At 39.8% G+C, this 24,710-nt stretch overlaps 1 protein-coding gene and 1 long non-coding RNA gene across 2 annotated transcripts in view; one reads left to right on the top strand and one right to left on the bottom strand.

The window, feature by feature from the left end:
- Nucleotides 1-8,979: 8,979 nt before the first annotated feature.
- LOC135414810 (uncharacterized) lies at nt 8,980-17,390 on the bottom strand. The gene is made up of 2 exons (XR_010430837.1): nt 17,180-17,390; nt 8,980-15,361 (listed from the first exon to the last, which is right to left on the bottom strand). It is a non-coding gene; the product is annotated as an uncharacterized LOC135414810 (long non-coding RNA).
- The window catches only part of CTTNBP2 (cortactin binding protein 2), an 80,946-nt gene continuing 72,108 nt past the window's right edge, over nt 15,873-24,710 (top strand). Inside the window, exon 1 of the mRNA XM_064656053.1 lies at nt 15,873-16,157. Coding sequence (XP_064512123.1) covers nt 16,089-16,157 — 69 coding nt within the window. The 5' untranslated portion in view covers nt 15,873-16,088. The remainder of the gene's footprint in view (nt 16,158-24,710) is intronic.

The following is a 24,710-nucleotide window of genomic DNA, read 5'->3' as shown; positions in this document are numbered from 1 at the left end:
GAAATTCAGCTTCACCAATTCCACTAGCTGTGGATTAACTGCTTTACCATAGTTACCTCACCAGGACTTCAGGAGTGAGAAAGAGTCCATAGTTTCGAAACCCTGACAGAACTCAGACAACTGAGCGTGCAGTATGGGCCTTCCTGCTGTTAAGCAAGCAGGACTGAGAAAGCCCAGTAACAAGTTCAGGATCAACTCCAGCAATGCTGATTCAAAGGGATCCAAGAAAAGTCAAATGAAACAATCACTTTTTATTTTCCCTGTACAGACAAATCAGTCTGGGACTAGACTGCATATCTTTTATGTTGTGTGACTAAATTTTACGTGGCTCATTGCATTTCCATTTTGAATTCATAGCTTAATTCTCTACTATCTTAATGTGCGTAACTACATTGTTTATTAATTTCCACGGATCTGAATCAAGAACATGGAAGAGCAGAACAGGAAGCGATTTTCCAGTCTTGCAGAATTCTCAGCCTTCATTCACACCTTATCTAACTGCAATTGATATTTTTCAAAAACATCAGAGGAAACAAGACAAAATGTATACCTTCATGCTGGAATAACCCTATGATGTGGGGATTCACACAGGATCTGCATCACACAGGATCTGCATCACCACCTGAGCATCCAGAGGAGTTAATTTAGAGGGATTCATATACAAGCTTATAGCAGTTTATGAATGTTTGATCTTTAATACATAGTGTGTGTACATAAACATACAAAATACAAAAAGACATATGCGTGGATCACTTGTCTGTATAATGTGCGATACAGAAAAATCTGCAAAACCTGTCTTCCCAGCCCTGTCATCAAGCATTTCCAATTTTCAGATTTTTGATGCATACATGTATTACCTGCATGTTTGTGTGTGTGCATATATATAAATAGAGACATGCATATGCAAAAATTTGGTAATGTTGTCAGCTTGCAAGTATGATTATGGAACAGTTAAGTCAAAATCAGTGCTTCTGCATGCAGCTCCAAGTGCAGTGCAGTGAGGTTGGATATCTGTTCACCTCAGCCATCAGTGAAGCCACAGGCCTGGGACAAGCCTAGCCCCACACGGTTAAAGTGCTTTACTGTTTGTGTACTCTTTTGTTTTCCCAGTGAAGGTAATCTGTGAGGGCAGCTAAATTACAGAATGTGATAGCAATTCCCTCTCTGAACAGGTCCAGTGTCCTAGCAGGCTGTAACAGTCCTTGGTTGGATTCATCAGCCAAAAGGGAAAGCAGCGCAGAACAATTAAGAGAGGATTATATTCCTGCTGAGTTGTACTGATGGGCAGATAAGCTGCTGCATTACGCACATGTCCTTTAATAGATTAAATAATTAAGCAATAGGTGGACATCCCTTCCTTAGAGTTTAAGATCATTAAGCAAAATTACTTGGAAGCATTCCTAGACTTGCAATTATTCCTATTAGATTTGATAGTATCACAGAATTATGTGGGCAGCCAGCATCTTTTCTGATTCACTTCAAGTGATGGGCTTCATGCTGTGTAATTTGAAGTACAGTCATATTACTACGTGCCTTTATTTTTTTCCACATTGAAATATTTTTCTCTCAGCACTGTGCATACATGATATCCTAGTGCTGGAAAACATTTGTGCTATCTGCCTTTCAACAAGCCCTCCTTGTTCACCAACAATTCACTTAAAAAGTAAATAGATCAATAAAGCGACAAAGCAGTTGAGCGGCCATTGCTGACTCCCTCTTCCTTGGTAACAGTCATCAGGCAAATATACTGGCATGACTTTTCTACATAAGGAATAAAAAGACAGCTAACTGTACAGACTACCAATATGAATGATTACCCCATCTCCCCTGGAAGATAATATAATGAAATAATCACACTTTATCTCCAAAATGATAATATTCTATGCAGTGCTCTGGTAATAATATTGTTGTTGCTTCAAATTATATTATATAAAGGGGCTCTTTTTTTTTTTCTACTAGTACTCACTTCACATTTATCCAGAACTTGCCTGAGATCCACCTTTACTGCACAGAGAAGAAAGAGCAGTTGCGTCTCCAGTTGTTTGCTCAAACCTCTGTGAACTTCTTCTGACCACCTGGAAAGCTCCAGCCACAAATGAATGTTACAGGCACATCACTGTTCTCTCCCTTTGGAAAGATCTAACTGTCACTAAATTTGGAATCCAGATGAGCATAGGAGGGGAAAGAAGAGTAAGATGAAAGCATAAGTAAAGTTCTACTTCTTATACCAGTCCGTGTACTAACAGGCTGTTTGTGTAGCAACTGGTAATGGTCCCTTTACTGTCTCCAATGCATCTAACTAAGGGTGTTTGCTGAAGGAGGCTCTTGCTGTATTTGAATATGTAACTTTATCCATCACTGAAAGTTATTATTAGAAGATGGTGTCTCTCAACATTTCAAAACATTTTATTTAGATGAAAATTAATGATAATTTTCTAGCACCAATTCTTAATTTTATAGTATTCCATTACTTAAGAAGTTAAAATACTTACAATAGAAATTTAAGTGGAAAATATCTAGGTCAGCTCAGAGCAAGTATGGTCCAGCACAGTGTCTGTCTTTAACCTCTCTGAAACAATTTCTTTTTGTCTGCTACACCTTCTTATAAAGACATTTTGGTCCAAATGCCCTAGGGTTCCAAAGCTGTTGGCGACTATCTCTGACTCTCCAGTTGCTTCCCCTCTCTAAAAGTTTATTCTGATTGGAAATCTGTTTTAAAATTAACCTTTATTTATGACTTAAAATAAAACAATAAAATACTAGTATGTATTTCCGTTCTTCAGTTTTTTCCTCAGAATAAGCACTTTCTAAGCTTAGATCAGGTTCCTCTTCTGTTTCTAAAATATGGCTTCACCTCTAGTTAGTCCATTCCCTTTCTTCTATGTTGTCCTGATTGAGCTTATTCTGAAGGAACCTCTTGAATATCTACCTTGTATTTCAGGTAATTTTATGCTCAGTCAGACAAAATGATCAAAGCTCTCAGGAAAAAAATCCATTGTTCTTTTCAGATTTGAAAAATCTGTCTTGAGAAGTGACCATTTCTTTCACTCAATGATATCCCATTTGAATGGATCACCACAGAAGTTCAGACAGCACATCTTTTCATGTCCATACAGGTTACAGGACTTCTCCCATAACATCATGTGACAGGAAAGCACAGGAGGCTGAGTAGTTCCATGTTCGAAATAGAACCTATGGTTTAACATAGATATACAGAGGAACCGCACAAACTTCACCAGATGATCACATGAGGTTTACAAAACCTGTTTCATGATAGTAGAGCTGGAACAAATATAGAAGGGTAAGTAACTGTAATTCTATCATGAAAAACTTTTTCTTCTTCAGTTCCACTCATGTGTAGCAACTGGAATCATAAACATTGGTATGGCATTTTAAGTGACAGGATTTCTTACTGCCTTATCAGTAGGGGCATTGGTAGCTGCTTTCTTTCTCTTCTGTTGCACTCACAGACTTTGTGCCTTTCTTCAGTTGATTAGTATTTTGAATTTTGCCACAAGATCATTCTGTTTCTATAGTGATCTTGGCACCACTAGTGTAGGCTCATTTCCTATCAGTCATGGTTTACTTACATCAGCAAGTGCATTATTTTCAACTACGTTTCTTTCATTCCTGCATCATGTAGGTCATGACATTTATACAGAGTCAATAAGACCAACAAGTTTCTAAAATGGCCAGAATATTTAGAACAGTCTGACAAACTGTACTATGTTCCTGCCTATTAATGTGCCATCAGGTTGGGAAAACAGTGCATAAATAAACACTAATTAGGAAAATAGGTAGAAAACCCAGACAACTTCAGTACAGTGCTCAGAAACAAAAATCTAAGAGATCCAGAAGTTAAAAGGCCAGAGCATACTAGTTTTACAGAAACATAGGTATAGCGTCATAAAAACTAAACCAGGGGCTTAACAAGAAAAAGAAGAGGAAAAAAAAATGCTAAGAAAGTCTTCAGAAAATCCATTATTACTGCTTCTCCTTAGTTGAGGCTCTGGCTATTACTTACCATAGCACAGGGCAGATCCCATGTTCTGAACTACCTTTTAAGTTGGCAGCTGTAAATCAGACAAATGAGCTTTTCTAATTCTATGTACTGCAAACACTTCACAATTGTCTACACCAATCTCTCTTTTTAGCCTTCAGCAGACACCATAATGATTTTTTGTTCTCTTGGACTACGAGTGTATACGATGAAGGAGGCCTCTGTTTCCAAACAAGGAGGGAATTCAAGAAGAATTTGTCACTGAATGGGACAGCTAGTAGACTAAAAAAAAAACTTTCCCCAGAAGTGTTCTTCCAGTACAAATAATACAAAATGTACTGATGTAGCTTAGCTAGGATAATGAAAAGAGGAATGTTGTTCAGTTTATTTAATTATATTTGACTTTCTCTGATTTTAGATTATGTTTTCAATAAAAGTATTGGAATTCTAGATTATCTTGAGTTAAGCCTTTGCAAAGGAAATTAAAGCAAGTAGAAAATGCTTCCATGTCAATGGCATACAACTAGAAAAATGTAAAGTTTTGTAGTGATAATGGGTAAATTCCTTTTGGTCAATGTGTTCTACATTTCAGTAACATGCATGTGAAGAAAAAGAAAGGCTAATGAGAATGAGTTTCCAGGGACAGAAATTGAGGTACAGCTACTGAATGTCATGTTTCTATTACTTAATACACACCTGAGAAGGAAACTTGAAACCTTAGAGAAATTTATTTCATTTTGAACCTGAGTACATCTCTAGCCCTGTCATCAGTATTGCTAGCTGTTTTATTAAAGGTACATCCATTAGAAACAGACCTAAGGACTTTACAAAGCCTCATCCTGAAGCAACATTTCTGATGAGAAGAAAAATGTTTATTTCAGGATTTTTAAGGTAGGGACCAGTTATCATTTGCATTTGTGTTTCTCTCAGCTCTTTGAACAAATTATTGCTTTCCTGTAATCCTGCTGGCTAAACTGTGCAAGAAAGGTTCCTCTTGTTAAGTAACAGTATAACCTTCAGTAAAGTTGTAAGAAAAAGTGAACTAGATGGGACTAGATGCTTTAAGCACTTATTTCCAAGCACTGTGGAACACTAAATTGAATTTTTCCCTTTTTTTCTTTTTTTTTTTTTTTTTCTAATAGGTCTCTGAAAAATACTGTTCTGGCTTAAGCAAATTACAGGTCAGGGTCAGGTCTGCAGTTAGTGTGCAATGGCATTGCTTTATTCTTTTGGTTGTTTATTTTGTACAACAGCCAAGAATCTGGTCTCCATTAAATATAAAAAGGTTCAAGGATACAAAAGAAGGTGATATCTCTACACCTAGAACAGCTCATGTCCAGATTCTCTGAAATCTATATGAACAAAGCGGGACTGAGGCTTCAGAATCTTAAAAAGCCCTGCCCCTGCTGTCTCTTTCACAAAATAACCAGTTTCATAAGTGTAAATTCCTAACCTCAGGTGCTTGTGATGCTGGATTTGGGCATCTCCAAAGCTAGCTTCTAGCTTGCTGGGCAATCAGGCAACAGGTTTCTTTGTGGATCTGGTTCTGAGAGAAAACATTGCTGAAGACAACTGAATCAAGCATAATAATATCACAGACAGACACTGAAGTGGAAATGAGACGACAGTTTTAGTTATAGTCAGTAATTAAATACAATAGCTGACTAAGGAAAACTTCTGATCAAAGAATCTTAAACCAAATAAAACTTATTCATAATGAGAAAAATAAAGGAAGTAAACAAGATACACAACAGGAAATAAATAACTTGAGGCCCATGATTCACTGCGTCAAATTACTAGAAAAGGTGCAGAGTAACTCAAAGCAATATCCCAAAATGTAAGAAAAATAGAGAACATCAATACACATAAATATAATGTTCATTTATCTGAGGTTTTTAAATCAGGCAAGCGAGAAAAAAGACAAACACATTGATCAAATGAATATCAGGTAAGGAGGAGGAGGTTTTTACAAAGATGCATAAGATTGCAGCAGGTAGTCAAAAATCAGTATTACAAATAAGGAAGGATGTGACTCACACTTATTTGTAGATTGCTGTGAGTTCTGTTACATAAACAAATTGGTCAGGCTCTAGTACAGACACATCCTGAGCCAGCCTGAAATTTGTGGTTGCTATCATGTAGTACATCTTGGCTCCTCAGAACCAAGGAGTGACAGCAAATCCATGTGCTTTGGAAGTGCTATCAAAGGAAAACCTCTGCTATCTGAAAGAAAAATCTTCCTAAATATATAAATATATGAACAATAGGATGTTATATGCATTCACATTAATTATAAAATTACAGTATGTTAGTTTCCTTTTTTAAGAAGACTAATTTAATTTCTTCATTTCTCTGCCTTAACATGTCTTTGTGGAATAATCTTTTAATTTTTAAAATACCTGATTTCCCTAACATACTACTTCATTAAAAAGTACACATACTTTTGAAGTGGTAAGATGCAATGCTTGGACAACAACATTCAAAAAATGTTTGTCTAGCTTTCATGGAAGTGTATTTATCTCTGTGAAGGGCCAAAGGATTGTAATTTTGTCTCAGTTGCATGTCTGTCTAAACTGTGAATGAAATAACTGCTCCTCATATCTTTCCAGTTGGAAGCAGTGAAAAGAAAAACATTCAGTGGCCTCAGCAATTGGGCACTCATGTTTTGGAACTGAGAGCTATTATGGAGACTGCTGCCCCCATTTGATCGAAATGGAATGTCTGGACTTCTTCACTGGAAGAAGACAGGTTCAGTCTTTTTCTGATTTTATCATTTTTGTTGCCTACCTGATAATTTTGCTGGCAAGCATGCTCTATGGGTATTTGAAGCAGCATAGTACCAGTCTGATTAGTGCTCCATTTACCGAAGTATCTCAAACCAAATTTTCAGACATCAATATTCATGACAGTTTTCTGCCACATATCTGTCTAAAGACATGCAACTCAGGAAACAGAGTGGGAGCTTTACCTTCCAATATGGGTCTCATCTGCAGGTGGCACAAACCAAGTGTTTCCAGTTCCCCTTTGCTGCATTTCACACTCTCTCTGCACAAATATTAGTGTATTCAAGATGTGGGAGAAGGCATTCTTCTCTGTAAAAATATTTTCAGTTACACAATCTCTTACTAGTGTCTCCTTGAGCCTCTCCCATCCACAGTCTCATTTTCTTTCTTCAACTGGAAAATAATTAGCACTTTTTCTCTTCCACTAGTTGATAAAAGTCTAATAATTTCTTTCTCTAATTTTCTTATTACTCAGTTCATGTCCTGATACAGTAATTTATTTGCTTTGTTGTTGGTTATATTTTGTCACTGCCACTTCACAGGAGTTTCCAATATGCTGCTGATTACATTTTCCCCTTTGGTAATGACTTGCTTTAGTACGAATTCCATTTTTCTTTGCACTAACTGGAGTATCTTCTTGGCTAACCTGTTTAATTTCATGGGGTATAACTGGTCTCATACAAGGGATAAGTATCCTCTTAAAAGTGGAATGTACCATGTATATGTCCTGTTACACTAGTGATGACTAGCTAGGCAGGCAATGCTAGAGAAGGAAGAGCAGCTCTCCTTTCCCATAAATACAAGCCAGCATGATGAATGAAATGAAGAAACTTATCTCAAGGTAGACACTACCAGACTACACCCTGCCTCTTTCACAAGATTTAATTTGTTGGTTTGTTTGTTTCTACATCTGTATTGCAACATGCAATATTTTATTTTATACCTTTCATGTTCTAAGGCTTTCTTTTTTTGTTCAACTACTGACCTGAACTACTCAAAATAAAGTGCTGGTAAAGATCAGTTTAGAGCTAGGCACTTTAATCAGGGAAACAAGCGAAACAATATTATATTCCAGTTCAGAAACTTTAAACAGCTTACTGTAACCATATTTTTGTTCAAATCCCCTTGCTGCGATTGCAAAACAATATTGTGATAAAAATAAAATATTAGACTTGGCACAGTAAGTCATCTTTGAACAATTTATCAAATTCTGAATTTTCTGCAGATTAATAACGCTTGTCCATCAGAATGCAAAATTACTTATACTGTGATGTGTCTAATTGCATATTTTCATCTTCCATGGAAAAGGTCCATGACGATAATTAATACCTAATGCTATATACACTGCAGTTTGGGGCGTTGCCTAGCAACCAGCATCCTGTAGGCTTCCTAAGGGGCCTCAAATAAAGGCAGGGGAGCGATCTTTTCACACTGTCATGGACAAGAAGCAGCTTTGTTCTAGGCTGCTGCTCTGTTCTGGTTGTTTCTAGAGTGATCTCTGCAAAACAACTCTCCCTTAAGAGGTCATATATCTGAAAAGCTTTTCAAAGGCTAAACAGAAGCCAAAAATCCCACACATGCTGATTTTTTTATACTTTGGGATACCTTTTACCTTCGGAAATACAACCACTATTCTCTTGTTATACACCAATAAAGAGTCTTGTTTTCAAAAGAAGTGTTTCTGTGAGTTCATTTACACTTCTAATTGGAATAGCTTACCCTCCACGACAGGATGTCATGCTGATGTTTTTCACAATCAACTGTTTTTTGGACAAACTACATATTAAATTTAAAAGAGGACTTGCATTGTGAAGTGCTTTTCTATAAATACTGCTGTATCTCAGTGGTATATACAGCAGAGAGTAGAATAAACTTCATTGCAAAGCAGTCCTTCTCAGCTGTAAAAGCATTCCTTTTTGACAGTGTCATTTTTTAAAATACCAGTTCATTTCCACTGCAATTTCTTTATCTTGGCACAGGGACATCTAAATCTCATTTCATTAAATGTATATATTTACTCAGATGGTCACTTCAATAAGAGCAAGAAGCTGGAAACCAGTATTCCAGGGTTTCCTTTCTCAGCTACAGTTTCCAAACTGTTCTGTGGTCCTTATCAAGTCACTGATCTTTCCTTTGTCTTTGTTTTTAGATTGAAATAATGGCCCAAATATTGTCAGACCCAGAAAGACTGTGGTGCTTACTTAGTAGCTGTTGTTTATTTGATAGCCCTTAAGAAAAAGTTACCAATATCTATCAGGACATATTTAATTATGTCATAAATAATGCAGAATTTATATAGTTTTAAGCTAACACATTCAACATTATTTGAATAGAAAAAGATACAGCAAAAATTCTGATGTTAAAGTGATCATTTTATAGACAGGACTATGTAATACATATTCCAGGACCTGGAAGAGGTTAGGCTGACTGATTGGTAATCCAGTCCTAGGTTAGTATGAATCATATTTTGTAGCTGTTTTAAAATAACACAGATCAAATATTACATACATATTTCTCACTCCAAATCCACTGACTTTCTTTTTTTTCTGTCTTTGTCCTGCAGCAAGATTATTCAGTCTCTTGAGATATTTTGTAAAGTCATTATATTCATACAGATTTCTGGCTGCAGTAGATCTTCTATAGAGCTTTTGGTTTTATATTCATGGTCGACATTGAAACCTCAGAGGAAATTGTCAAGGCAGAGAAGGCAAGAAAGTCCCCAGCATCCATTGAAAGCTGATGAAACTCAGGAGCCTAAACATTCTTTTTATTTTTGAAATAAAGCTAGTTCATATTCATTTTTTTGAATTTAATTCCCACTTATTTCCCAGTGAGGTAGGCAAATGACACATTGGGGACCAAAGTCCCATACAGTCTAAGTGACGGTGTACAATATATCAGTCTTGAGGGACATGCTAGGCAAAATTCTAATGAAAGATAATCTTATGGATATCCAGAGTTTAAATGGTACAGCAAAGACAGAATCCCTAATCCCTGACTTAAAGATTTTAGTGCAGTCGTACATTGAAAGATGCTTGTGCTTGACAGGAAAAACTAGACAGGGTTATCTCTCTCTCTTGCTCATTGCTTTTCCTCTGTCTGCCTCATTTACATGGAAATAAGTGAATTTTGCATACATACAGAATGCCACATGAATTATAATTTCGCCTTTTTAACTTATGATTTCACGAAGTCTGTTGCAGTGAATTATTTTTTTCTGATTAAAACATTCATCAGAACTTGTGTTACTCATAAACTTGAACCACAGACTCACATGTGAGTTACCTATCTTTGGGTGGGTAACTATGAGTCTTGGCAATATGATCACGTTTGTTCAGTTTATGGACCACATACACACACACACACACACACTGAAATCTCTTGTCTTTTCATAAGATAATTTTTCAACTTCGAGAGTATAAATAAAGTTACATTGCAAAGGTTGAATTGCATCGGTGAGTAAGTACATCACTTTCCTACAGGCAAGTAATTTTGCTTCCTTATTCTAGTAAATGCTTGTTTTTCAGGTGGGAATTAACTCCTCAGCACAATGATTTCTGTTCTGTGTCAGCAGCACAGGAGCTAACTCACTGGGGCTATGGTTCCACAGTGTCAGTGTCGGAGCTAAGAACCTATTGAAGCAGTTTTGTTTCATTAGCAAGGGAATTTTTCCCTAGTGGAGCATTTCAATACGAAAAACATTTCATTGCCAAGCCTGCACACAGATGTTCAATCCAAGTGCTAAGGTAGTTACCACCTTAGTGAGACTGATCCTTCTTGCCAATGAGTTGATTAACCTTCCTTGATGTTTTATTTCTACAGTTACAGAGTAAAGGTCCTCTTGAAGCTGTTTCATGTGCTGAATGCCCACACACAGTGCTGTGCTTGCCCAGTGAGCTCTTGGAGCCATAGCAGGGCTTTGGCAGGGAGGACAGCCTCCACTGTGTGCACTACCATTTCAATTCTAGGCTAGTTTCTTCTAGAATACAGAGGTCCATTTTGGCAGTGGTACAGCCTCATCTCTCCAGGGGGGCATTTAGCAATCCAATTTTGTTTCACAGGATGTCAACAGCAGAAGAAAATGTCAAAATTAACCTTTTGTATAGTGAAAAGAAGCAAGTGCCTAAACAGTAGGGTTAGCAATCAAGGGATTATTGGGGGAGGGGGAAGAAAAGAAAAAGAAAAGATAAAAAGAAGAGAATCTGCAATAAAGTGATTTAATAATCATTGAAAAAATTAATTGCACCATGTGGTGATTTGTGGGCAAAGAGTTAAATTCCAGAATGAGGTAGTGTACTTCCCAGCACTGCAGATCACTGCATAACTCCTGCCAGTGAAGGAACAAATTCTTCCACGTCTGGCACTTACACATGAATTCTCCTGCCACTACAGCCAATATGATCACAGCAGCAAGCAGTTCTCCTGTGTCCAAAAAAAAATGTGGAATTTTTGCTTGGAAGTGCTGATGCCTGTAAAAGTATGTTAGTCATCATGCCTACTTAGGGAAACTGGTTTTGAGAATTCTTGATTCCTGTACCTTTATTGCTTCAGTTAGAAATCTCTTCTGGATTTACTTCACATTCCTTACTAGTACCAATGAGAAGATGAATGAAAAAGAGAAACAAAACAGGGCTTTTAGCTTTTCCGAATATTTTCATACGTTTTCAGTCTGATAATTTTAACTGTCGTATATCTTTCTGGTATTTAAAAAGCTGTATACACTTCTTTTTGTCTTGACAGCAAATGAGTTATCATTTTCTTCCTCATAGGAAAGCTTATGCATTTGAACTCCAGGGAGATAGCGTGTGATCTTTTTGCATAACACAGACTGCAAAACTTCTCTAAAAGAAATGTTTCGAATTCATAGGCTGTACCCATTTTTAGTTTCTGGATTCTATTCTGGGCTCCAATTTCCAAAACTTAGGCACAGCAAACACTCAGATTTTAGATTCCAGTTGGAGTGAGCTTTCCCTCTCCTTGTGTTAAAATGAGGTCACATTTAGAATCCTCCTGCTCAAGGTTAACTTTTTGACTTGTCACCTGTAATTTTTAGATATTTACAGGATGTTACACTATTGGCAGAATAATGTCATTCAAGGTGAAGGCTCAGTGATAGCAGCTTTCTCTTTCTTTGTAAAAGATACTTAAGGATCTTGTCATTTTGTTCTTTCATATGATGTGAGGTTTGCAGTAGGCACTAAATGCTTCATTTTATGTTTTAAACATTAAAACACAATCCATAAACATTCAAATAACCTTTCCTGAGATGTCAGTAACGCTGACACACAGAACCGTATTTTGATTTTTTCCTTTTTTTTGTGCACTTTTCCCTTTCTAAGCAGACTACAGCCAATTTTCTACACTCCAGTCATGCAAATCATGTTACAAGCTTACAGTAATATTCAGCACCATTGAATTTATGCTCATAAATCAACAATTCCAACACTTTTTCTATCAGTTATGCTCCTTCTACATAGTCAATTAAAGCATCTCTTCTATTCATGCCTATTGGAGATTCTATTTTGTTCTCAATACTTTCATTTTTGTCTCCTTTTCACCTTTCTTTTTAACGTAAGTTTAACACCATCTGAAGCAGCCAACATGCCTTCTAGAATACTGATTCTATTTCTATTGAATTTCACCTGGACGGTGGTGTGCCATCTTCCAAAGAAAGCAACCCTTTCTTCACAAAGCCCAAGTTAATGGTTCAGAGCTCAGTATTGCTTATAAGTCTTCAAAAACAAAGTTCCCTGAAGAGGTAATCAGTGCAGTATTTGAATTTTGTTGTTTGGCTTGGCTTGATGAGTCCTAGATGAGGGTGATGGCAGAAATGTCTAAAGTTTGCACTGGGATGACCTTTGGAGAGATTGTGATGATACAGTGATTAATCACTTTTTCTCAGATATCCAATATTCTGTAAAAATTTATCTTGGAACTTCAGCGTCTCCCGCTTGCTTTAAATTCAGACACAGGCTTTTTTTTTTTTTTTTTAAAGGATAACAAAATACTATTTTACACATTTTTTTGGTTTGTTTTCCCATGTAAGTGGTTAGTTTTGCAGTTTGCTTCCCTACCAATGTAAAGCCAAGGCACACATTTTCTATCACAGCAGTTGCGTGCTAATGGAGGGAATGTGCACCATTCAGCCCAGCAGTTGCATCCTGCAAGGTGTGGACACATTACACTGCTGTGTGCCACCTCTCTCTAATCACAGAAAAGAAATACATTTAAAACTACACTGTAAGGCCTGCTCCTAGGCTTGAGCTTTTCTTTATGTCACTCAAGCCAGATAAAACTAGAACAGCAGAAGAAGAGTTAATTGCATTCAATTTGCCAGCTATGTGCTAGTAGTAAAAGAGTGAGCACCTTCCTCTGAGAAAAGCAACTCCTTTGCCTTACTGTAGTGATAAAATTGTCTGTAAAAGCAAAGGCAATTTCTTCTCCTAGAAGGGCTCTGACTTAGCCATGCATTAAAAAAGTGGTTTGCCCTGTATAATGCAGGCATAGCAATGACAGTGCACTACGGGAGCAGTCATGAGGTCATGCTGTCCCTCACTTTGAATTCATTCATTATGTGTGTAGATGTTGTATTACCAAGGGTTTAAAGCCAGTTCTGAGAGAGGATGTCAGTAGCATAAACCAAATAACCAGGGAATAACTAAGACCTTGTCCAGTGATGCGGTACTAACGATCAAGGAAAAACACGTTTCCTACTTTGAAGATGATCCCAAGTGTGAGGTGTTCTTTGTGCAGGAAAACCACAAACACGTTTGGACTCTACCACCATCATTGATGATGCAGTGGTTGCTGTGCAGCACAAGAATCTACTCCCAGTAGTGACTGGCAATATCTAATATAGATTTTAGTGCTCTCATGCCAACCATAAGCCTTGTTGTTCTCATTAAGAAAAAGAGCGAAGAAGCATAAACATGCAATATAGTCTCATACAATTACAAAAATCAATAATATTTTCAAAATGTTGTGACAATTCATTTTATGACATAAAGAAGAAATATAGACCACTCCTCCTTCTAAAGAATGTCTGTCATCTTTTTGACCACAACAGCAGGTCAAACTACCTACAACACTTAGATGACATGCTGGATATTTGTTGTCTGGGGACAGGCTTTGAAATGAAGTGTTGCTGGTCCATCTATCCTATAAATTTTTTGCTGGCTGAGATCTGAGCACTCCCATCTCTCTCAGAAATCAATCTAAATTTATCTTCAGATGAGGAAAGAGAGATCAGTTCTCAAGTCTGAGATGGAAAGCTATGACTAATCTAATATTCATTGTTATTTTGATAAATGTACGCTTGGTAATTGATGAAATATCAGCTAAACCAGTTTATGATCTCAGCAGAGCAAGAGATAAATAGCGTAGTCTTTGCTGCATCATTGCTGTGATGTGGATGGAGTTAAAAAATAGTACTTACACAGTATGTTGCGTTCATGCTTTGTACCAACTCAGAAAGACACATAAGTAACTGTGATGGTCAGCAGATGATTCTAATGCGACAGGGAAATCCTGGCCATAACAATGGTAGATGGGAATCAATAAGAGAAAAGATATTCTCAATTTAAGAAATTTCAGTTTTTAAAGCCATTCTGGAAAGGAGTAAGTATGACAGAGTTCATAGGAAACAAATGACTTTTCCTTGAGTTTCTTGAAGGCAAAGCACCAAACACTCTTCCAGATTTACCTAAATAATAACTATGAGCCATGTATGTTACTTTGCTGTCAATAAAAGCAACAGTTTATCCTAAACAAATTAAATTGTAACAGAGTGCTGGGAACTGAGAAAAACAAGTTGGTTTAGGCTATGTGTCATCAATAGAGTTTCTCAGCTTCAGTGGTGGAAAGGATGTGAGCACTTACTACAGTTATAAAAATGTAAAACTTCAGTAGGAGGAGACCTAGATAATTTTTAAGGAGAAAGAAAAAACAAACCCTAAACCAGAAAATATCTGTTTAACTCGATTTTATATGCCCCACGATGGATCCTATACACTGCTTTCTACTCATGCTGTTCAGTGCACATTTACGTTACGGTTGGAGTTTATTGTACTAATCACTCCTCAGTTTCCTTTCCGGTAATGTAAAGGGGAAACGTTCATGCATGTTTTTACTTCCATCCTTAGGAACAGCATGCTTAGAAGAACATTTGCTGTCTTTGATCAAGGCATTGGTCCACTTCTGTCTGGTCACGGTGCCAACGGAGTTAGTCCAGCATGAGTCTAGACTTTAGGCAGGCCTATGAAAGAGGAGCCCGACAAGGCCCAGAGGAGCCTGCTGTTTGTGGAAGTTATGTGTGGCTGCAGAGCGAACAGTGTTGCAAATGCAGCTTATAATGGATGTAAAGTTGGTTCCAGAGGAGCATACAGTTGGATTTGGTCTTGGTATAGGTCCCCATTGCGAAAGCAAAGCAGACTTTGAGGAATCTGGAGATGGGCAGTGCAGCAGAAGTGGAGGGGTGCTCCTGGGTGGAGGACATTGAGCCTGTGTGGTAGTGGGTTCAGCTCAGCTGCCAAAACCTTCCTCTGGAGGTGTTAGAACAGGATTCAGCTTTGGTACCTGCCTGGAATGGCAAAGGGCAACCCAATCAGGGTGGGCTTCGGCACTGGGTCTGAGAGGTGCCAAAGCATTGGGCCTGATACGTTGGAGGTCCACCCTTACACAGGCTCTGAAAATATGCCTTGAAAATAATCCAGCAAGCAATGGCCGGCAGCAGAAATGTTCCCCCAAATCCCTCTACAGGGCACTGGGAGGGACAGATGACTCCTCCAGTCAGCACCCCCAGATGATGCCCTTCCCTCAAAGACTTCATCTGGTTTAAGGATCTCACTGATCAGTTAAGCCAACCTCACTGCAACCCCCTTTTTTTTTGCCCCGTCCATAATCTTTCCTTCTCCTGCTGCCAAGACGCGGGGGAGGGCAGGGAGGAGAGCAATGCCTGCGTGGGGCCCGGGTAGCGCGGTGGCGAGGACACTCCCCTCCGCCACCATTGCGCGCCGGCCGCCCGCAGCGGGGTCTCGCTCCCCCTCCGCCCGGCCCCGGGCCGCCGCATGGCGGACGGGGAGCGGGTGGGTGGCGAAGTCCGAGCGCCCGCCGGCGGGAGTCGCTCGCCTCGGCCGGCGCAGGAGCGCCTTGGCTTGGCAGCCTCGCCTGCGCGGCGCCGCAGGGGTTAAGCGCCCCCGCTCCCGGCGGGCTCGCTGCCGGCGGGGAGCGGGTTAAGCGCCTGGCGGCGACGGATCCGCCACTCGGCTCCGCACCGCGCTCCGCGCTGGAGCCAATACAGTGGGAAGATGGCGACGGAGGGAGCGAGCGGCGAGCCGGGCTCTGGCGGGCAGGAGGACTCGGCGGCCACGGCAGCGGTAACCGGCCTGGCGGGAGAGGGGGGTGCGACCTAAGCTGGAGCGAGGAGGGCTCCCCGTGGGTTTGGGACGAAGCGGCGCTTGGAGACCTGCCTCCCCCGCTCCGTCCCTCCGCCCTCCTTCTCCCCCGGGGCGGGACGGGGCTCGCTGCGGGACCCGCCGCCGCCGCCGAGCCCCGTCCCGCCCCGGGCAAGAACAGAGAGGGGCGCGGGATCTCCCTCCCCGCTGCCCTCTCTCTTCCCTCAGCGGGGGCGGCGGGTTCTCTCCCCCATTGTTCCTTCACGCTACTCCGGCGCGGGGTGGGTGTACGGCTCCCATGAGGGACACGGAGGGGGCTCCTCTCCGCGTCTTTTTTCTCTCGCACCCGCCTCCCTTTTCCCGCCGCTTCCAACAGCGAGGGGGCTGCGCTCCGGCTCTCCCGGCGGGCTGAGGTGCTGACAGAGGCCGGGGCACCGGGACCTGTCAGACCGGGCTGGGGGGGAAATGTTGCTCATTAACCCTTTGCCGAGCCCGCAAGGCGCTTGGCTTTCACCTTCCTCCTGTGAGGCGTTTTCGGCGCTGGGGCACCGTCCTTTTCCCCTGCCCCAAAGCCCCGTCCCGAGCCGGGTGTGTGGAAGCGTCCCCGCTCCCGGGCCCGCGCCCCAGGGGCAGGATCTGGCGCCCCGCCTAAAATATCTCCAAAAGCTGAGCAGAACCTCCCTCCCTGCCGGTGTGTCCTTTCAGCGGGTGGGGAGGCCGCTGGAAGGGAGGCGGAGGGATGCGGTGCGGTGCCAGCCGGTGGTTATAGCGGTGCCGCGGGGAGGCTGCACTCCCCTGGGTTAGCGCTGGGCTCCCCGACCCCAGACAGGGAGGCAGGGCTCGTCCCCTCGATCGCTTTGCGCCTCCGCTGGGCCCCGGCTCTTCGCCTCTGCTCTGGCAGACACCTCTCAACCCGGCAGCTCTCCCTCGCCCGGCGCATCCCAGACCTGGCGTAGTCCAGCCTGCCTGGGGACCTCCCGGGCGAACCAGACCCTGGTACTCACCTGGCTGGCAGCCGCAGGTCCAGGGTCAGGCTGTAGATGCTCGGCCTCGTAGAAACATGCAAAGTTCGGGGCAGTAAAACCGCGGTGGTGCGCCTTGTGCTCGGGATCGTTCCTGAAGGCGTTGACCCCCGAAGGGAGGGGACACTAGTTTCTCTGAAATTTAGGTTATTGCTGGCATTTTATTTTTTATTGGCTTGTTTACTTTCAAACAGGCACTACTTCTTATCTGAAACCTTGTTCCAGCTGTGTACTTAATTGTTCTTGTGTGTTTTAAAATCTGCAGTGTTGTGGAAATTGAGTTTTACTTACAAAAAGTAAACCTTACAGAGTGAATATTTATAACATCTGTCTTTTAAAACAATGGCATAACCATGGCATAAATGAATATTAAGATAAAAATTCATAAAAGCAAACAAATATTTTAAAGCCCTGGTTTCGACCAAAAATATTTATGCTAAATTCTTTGGTATACTCATATTAATACTGCCTTAATTTTCAGTTTTAAAGACTCAAACTAGTAGCTTTTAATCAAGTAGCACTTGAATAGTGCCCTGTTAGACAATGCAATATAAGCCACTCATGCAATTTGGTGTTCTCATTGTGAAAGGTAGGAGTGATAGCTCTACACTGCACACTGATTTTAAAATTTGTTTTTAAAACTGAAGAGATGCTAGGATGTTGCTCCCTAACAAAAATAATACCTATACTTGAGCCATAACAAAGTATATTTTTAAAAATTATTGCTTTAATTTGTAATTTGCCTTCAGTCATTAAATATTTAATAGTATTTTTTATCTTTTTTCCCTTACCAATATAGGCATTATATTGTTGATTTAATTTTATCTCTTGTACAGGAAAGTAAAAGGAACATCTCTGTGCAATGAAATTATTTTAAAAAGATGTTCACAATACTCCAGTATTTCTTTTGAAGGGATTAGTATGAATAGCTTATTTTCTGTCTTTAAACTCGAGATACAGAATTATGAATTGGATCACCTTGCTTACTTTTTGGATAACAGTAATCATTTAGGTGAATATCTTTTAATTCACACTAAACTTCAACTTATAACGAAGTATTGTGTTGGGGTTTTTTGTTGGCCTTTTTTTTTTTTAGTTGTCAGAATCTTGATTGCAGAAATGGTGCAGTAAAAAGCTATGAGAACAGTATTTGTAATAGTAATGTGTTAATGTTTAAATTTTATGGTGTAAGCAGAAAGTGTGTAACACAGGACATACCCGTAGGGTTTCCTGATACTAAATACCGTTATTGTGTCTTGATACACTATCAGTAACATTACCGGAAAAAAAAGACTGTTTCTGATCTTTTTAGAAGCACTGTAGAAAAGGAATGAAAGTGCCTCCCTCCCTCCTTTTTTGCATTCACCAGGGAATTTGACTGAAAAAACCTAGACTGTTTTATAATGTGTTACATGTAAGAACAAGGCTGATAATCTTGTCATTCTGAGTTTCCTTGGATGGAGCACAGAATTTGGTAAACCCATCATTTCTTTCTCACAAAATACTGGTATTTTTATCATTGTAAGGATAGCAAGGAAGAATGGCAGGGGAGTGGTTCTGGTCCTTTTTCATACCTGCACAGCATGATTGCACTGAAGTCAGGGAAATTATGTTGGTGCAATTTGGACTAGAATTGAGAGAAAACATCTCTGTGTGTGTTTTAAAACATCTCTGAATTACTTCCATCTGCATAATGTCTACCGATAATGATTATATAGTAGCAAGAAATAATCCAATTTGACAGTCTTTTTGTTGAAACATTGAACATCAGCCTGCTGTGCTTAGAGGGTTGGCTTGTCACACATGATAGCTTTAGTGTAGCTGTAACAAAGCCTATGAAAAGCCTGTTATGTCAATCGTAAAGTTTGTTAAAATTATTCAGTAAAATTTTGCGTTTTATTTTGCTTGACCAGTGATCAAAAGCATAAATGTTATTTTTCCCTCAAAGACAGCACCTTCTACTGTCTGTAAAGCTGTACATATAGTGGATATTGATAGAGTGGAATCTTGACTCCTCTACAATGTGTAGGGATTTTGCTGCTGTCTTCATCAGTGAAAATTACATTGAGAATGATATGTGCACACACTGAAGGATAACTCTGGGTTGCTGTGGGTCACGCAAGAGTACAAAAAAGTTACGCTACATAAAAAACTATCAATAGTAAAAAAACAAAAGATAAGCGAAGAGAAATTCCTTGACACTTTGAGGTGACATTTTGGGGTATTTTATGCTTAGCTTGGTATATTCACTATCTATCGATCTGTAAGAGTGTTCATAGTAGAACTGCCATTCTGGTCAATATAGTGAAATGCTAAATTATGGTTTGATCATATCAATTATACAGGCTGATTTCGATCAGTTGGAAAGATTCTTATCTGGAAAATACTGCAAGTAGCAGAAAATGAGACCATAGCCTTGAAAAGCAAAGACTCCATCTTATTAGAGATTACATCCTGGAAAATGGTCACCTGCAAAAGGACTAACTACCACTGTGCTCATCTGAATACAAGTTTTCAGTGTAGTGTTATTGTTCAGAGAAGTTATTCTCTTCTAGTGAGATGTTCGATGCTGTTGTGGTGTTTCAGCATGTAGGTGAGATAAAGAGAGAGCACAGTTCTGTCTATTTTAGCCCTGCTGCTCCTCTGTGATGAGAGATCAGTCTTGATCCATGTTGCAGTGATATACTTCAAACCTCCTTTCTTTCTCTCCTCCCTCTTCTCCAAACTATGGCACTGCCTTTCCTGTGCCTTCTATTCCATGACCTGCAGCACATCCTCTCTTCCTGTGTTGTGAAGATCTTTGGGGATGAGAAAAGAAAGCCACAGAATGTAGACCACTTAGTAAATGTTCCTTTCTCTTTCAAATGTGGGCTTGTTACACTGTCTGTCATTAGAGGTGAAGTACAGAGGGGCAGTGCTCTGAGCCGGATGTGTGAAAGTGGCATGGAGGTGCAAAGCTGTAGGATGCAGTTCTGTTGTTTTCCCAACCCTTAGACTTCATCTGTGTAAGCATTGCTTTGGCCTCAGAGGGGATATAGCAGGATAGGAATAGAGATGGAAATAGGGACAGGAAGGAAAGAGGTCAGGAAGACAGCAGTCTGAGGTCTGACTCTGCACCTGCTCCTACCCAAGAAAGGGATCAGCTGATTTACAATACCTGTATAATTCTTGAATATGTAAACCAGAAGGTGTCAATTAGGCTTAGGGAAGATGTACTGGTATGTACCTTTAATTCACAAATAATATGTAAATTAAAGCTTTCTTGGGCATTGCTCTTTCAGTTCTCTTGTAGCCCAAAATAACGTGTAAAATTCTGGAACACTTAGAGATAGCTTCAACAGTGTGTACCCATATCTGTACCTAATCATATACTATTTGCCTCAAAAGTGACTTATCTGAAAGCAACTTGCTGAATAGAAATTACACATTAAATCTAAGTAAGAATTTAAACATGATTATTGAAGGTTTATGGGCCCAGATCCATAAAAAAACCATGTAGTTACGTAATCTGCACTGAAATAAAAATAATGAAGTACCTTTGTGGCTGTTAATAGATTGCAAACATGTTTTAACAGCTATGACAATATCTGGGTATGTATAAAGGTCAATGTCTTACTAATTTTGGAGGTTTTGGGGGCTGGTTTTTTTCTTGTTTCCAAAATAAATTTCCCCGCTCTGAGGTATAGTATATTTATGGTTAATGTTGAAACTGTTAAAGGTTTTGCTGTTAGTTCAAGCCAAGAAAACCCACAAACAGCTAAACAAAACCTCCCCCATACCTTTTATAGGAAACCTTTGAAAAAACCCAGAAAGCAAGGGAGCTGTGCTTGGGAAGAGGAGTGCAGAGTAAGCAGGTAACTTCAGGTGGTGAACAGTCCAATAAAAGTTATTGAGCTAATGGGTGGGCATAATTAAATGCATATACAGTGACTTCATGATCCCTCAGGTGTTACTGTGAAATTATATATGAGTCTTGAATGTTAGCATCAGATGATAGTCTCTTCATCAAGAAGCTCCATGTTAGTTGAGGAGCAAGTTCAGCAACATTGCTTTTCCTTGGAAGATATTTCTCTGCCTTCATATTTGTTTCTGTTACTAAGAACATTCCTAAAGGTCATATCTTACTTCTTAAGTTTGTCTTAGGTGAGGTGGGAAATGGACATGTATTTTGGTGAAATTTGGGATCATAGATTCTTACCCTAGTTTCAGACTAAAGAACAAGCCTTCCACAGCCAAAGCAATAAATTGTGGATTTCCCTGAAGTGTTCATGAATACTATGTGATATTATAACCACTTCTTTTATCAGTTTCTCTGTTTGCAGAGTTTTCTTTATTAGAAAAGGGCTAGGATTCATTTGACCACATACCCACTTCCTTTTATAGTTGGTGGGGTGAAGTAAGTGGTTAGAAGGAATAACCTGGTTTAGAAATAAGTTTGTGAACTTCTCTGGTTTTGAGTGAAGTGACTTAGACAGCTGGCTCTTGGAGGTATGGATGGGGTTCAAGACCCTTAAATTTAGGTGTCTATATGTATGTACAGTGTTTAATATCCTGTTACAGTCAGTGGAGCTGTGAGCAAATAGTTCTGGTGGCCGGTTAGCTGATTAGCTTTTTTAAAAGTCTGTTTGACTAGGCTGGTCCCTAAAAGGGACATGAGGTACCTGACTTACATAGCTGATACCATTAGGTACCTCACTTGCAAACATACATTGAAGGCACCCACCTTTAGATGTCTTGGTCCAATCTTGCAGGCTTCCTTTAGCGGCCTTTATATGATGCTCTGGGGTATCCTAGCTGGCCTTCTGCTACTGGTCCAGTTGCCATGGATGATTCTCCTAAGTTCTGTATCGTATCTACCTGTCCTAAAAAGCTATCTCTGATCCCTGGGACATTTCAAAGCTCACTAATTTTTCTCCATAGGCAACTAAAGAGACTTAGTCAAAATAGATATTTATACTTGGTCAGATGAGTTGTACCTGGGGGATATACTTGATGTTGTAAAACATATGAATCATGGTTATTTCCCTGGTGCAGTTGTTTCATGGGTCTGACAGATGTGAGGCCATTGTTATACTAGAAGTTTACTTTGTATAGCCTAATAGGTAATAGCAAACCATTTTTATCTTTAGAATCTTCTCTTGGAAGTCCACTTTCTGAATCCTCAAGATGCGCCTTGATTGGAACTCAATATAAAATATGTATCTACAAATGTAGATATGTACCTTTCCCTTTCCTTATGAAAGGACTATATTTTTTTGACAGCTTTTCCCTATGTGTTTTCCTGTACACCATTTTTATACTTCTCCCAGCCCAACTCCCGCCCTTCCACTTCAGCCCTCAATTATGTTCCATAGGTTTCTTTCCCAAGTCCTGGGTTATTACCCACTTCCAATTTTAAAAAGCTTTCTGAGCAAGAAGGAGCTTGTTTTGTGTGGTCATTTGTGATTAATTCACAACTAACTTGTTTCTTACCTGTGTTCTGTTTAGGGAGAGTACAAAGTTGAGGCTTTTATACTTTAACTGTCTATTCAGGCTTCTGCTGCAGGCAGCGGAGTTTTTAACAGTTGCTGCGATAGCACAATGAACAGAACTTTTAGCTCCTGAGATTGCCAGTACCATCAACTGGGCTAGGTCAGCAAAACCAACTTTTGGCACTGCCAATCCCTCACAATATTATTTTCTATTTTTTTTTTAGCGAGAGCGCTGTGATGAATTTAACCATAAATACTTTTACTGTTTCTACTTCTAAGTTTGTATGCTTGTGGGAAGGAGTCCATTCTGTTCCCGTGCCTCATGGTGACCTTCCAATTCCATCCTCTTTCCATCTTTTCCAAAGGCGATTGAGGTGGTAGAGCGTGTGTCCAGTTTGATCACTGCTGTCCTGAGTAGTCCTTCTCTTGATGCTTTTTTCTTCTTTTTGGTTCATGGCAGAGCTTCTTTTAGTCTTAGCAATGCTAGTATCATTTTGCCTGTACTGTTTTTGTGGTGCAAACATAGGTAGTTGAATGAGTTTTGGCTAATAAGCAGTTTGCTCTATTGTCGGTGCACTTGCTGCCAGGCAACATACACCCATTGCAAAACTGAAAAATAACGTGAAGTTTTAGAGACATAGAGGAATGAAGTAGTCTTTTTAGGGTACTTTATTCTTATAAATCAAATCAACCAGACATTTTAAAGTATGAAAGAGATAGAGAAAAAATTATCTTGTGTTTTGGTTGTTCTTACCAAATGTCTCCCTGGGACAACATGTTCAAATATCCCTGTTACAAAACCAATACAATGCCTGGCTTGGTTACATAGTTGTTAAGCTGTTGGTTAAATTGTTACAGCTTGGCATTCTACCAGAGGTTGTAGCTAAACCCTAGGTGACACATAAGCCTTCAGCTACTAACGCAGTCTTTATTTTCTAGAGATCTAAGATTTATTGCTCCACTGGAAGATGTTAGGAAGATTACTTTTCTAGATCTGACCAGCAGTTTTCTCTATGATTTGGCCAAGCAGTGCTCCCTCTGAATAAGAACTTTGGACAAGCCCACCATGACTGACATCTTGATTCCCAGAAGATGGCACAGAGTGTTTAAGAGCGAGGATAGTTTCATTTCATCATATGCTTTATCTACTCAAATGTCTTAAAGACATTTTTACAACTATGCTTGAGAATATGTTAGGGTTTTTTTAAACAATATATTTTAGTCTAGTTAGGAAAGGCTACATTGCTGCTCTGTAAGTGTTGATTCAGAGATGTGCATGGGAAGAAGGTGTGGTAGCGTCTTCAGTGACTGCCATGCACACTCCTACCCCGTGTGAGTGGATTCAAGTTTGCTTATCCATAGTGAACAAGTCTAAGACGTCCTTAAAGTACTAAGATGTCATTCCAATTTCAGAATTTGTCAAATGCAGTTATGGGAAAAAAACTTCAGTGGGAATAAAATTATTCATAAACAAGACCTGAAAAATGATGGTGTTTGTCTTCATTCTAAAAAGTACCCTTTCTGTTTATGGGTCTTTTCTGGTTGATTGTGGACAGTTTCAGGAAATTTTGTTTGTTCTTCATATGTATGTGAAGACTTGTCTGGTGGAGTGTGTAGCATGGAGAGTGTGGGTAATAATAGGTTGCGTTTCTTGTGCTTAAAGATCAGAGGGCATCAAACAAAAGTAGCTGCTGGCAGACTGACAGCAAAGGTGGTGGTTCTACATATAATGTGTAGTTGTGCTGTGGAATGTTGTGGATTACATAGAGATTCAAAAAGCAAGGGGGCAAACTCACAACAGATATGTCTGCTGAGGGCTGCTACATGCAAAATGACAATTTCTGGCTCAGAAGGTGAATTAGCTGCATATTGCTTGAGGTTAGGAGAGTATTTCTGGGAAGTATCATTATGGGCTTGTCTTGTTCTAGTGCTGATTTCAAGGCATCCATTATTGTCTGCTTTTGGAGCCAAGATGCTCGGGTAAGCAGGTTTTTAGTCAGATATGCTAGAACTGTTCATATAGACAGTGGTTTTGCTAGTTC

This window comes from Pseudopipra pipra, chromosome 5, assembly GCF_036250125.1.
Source record: "Pseudopipra pipra isolate bDixPip1 chromosome 5, bDixPip1.hap1, whole genome shotgun sequence".
Classification (NCBI taxonomy): domain Eukaryota; kingdom Metazoa; phylum Chordata; class Aves; order Passeriformes; family Pipridae; genus Pseudopipra; species Pseudopipra pipra.
Note: the sequence above shows the minus strand (reverse complement) of the source record. Positions and strands in the feature narration are given on the sequence as shown.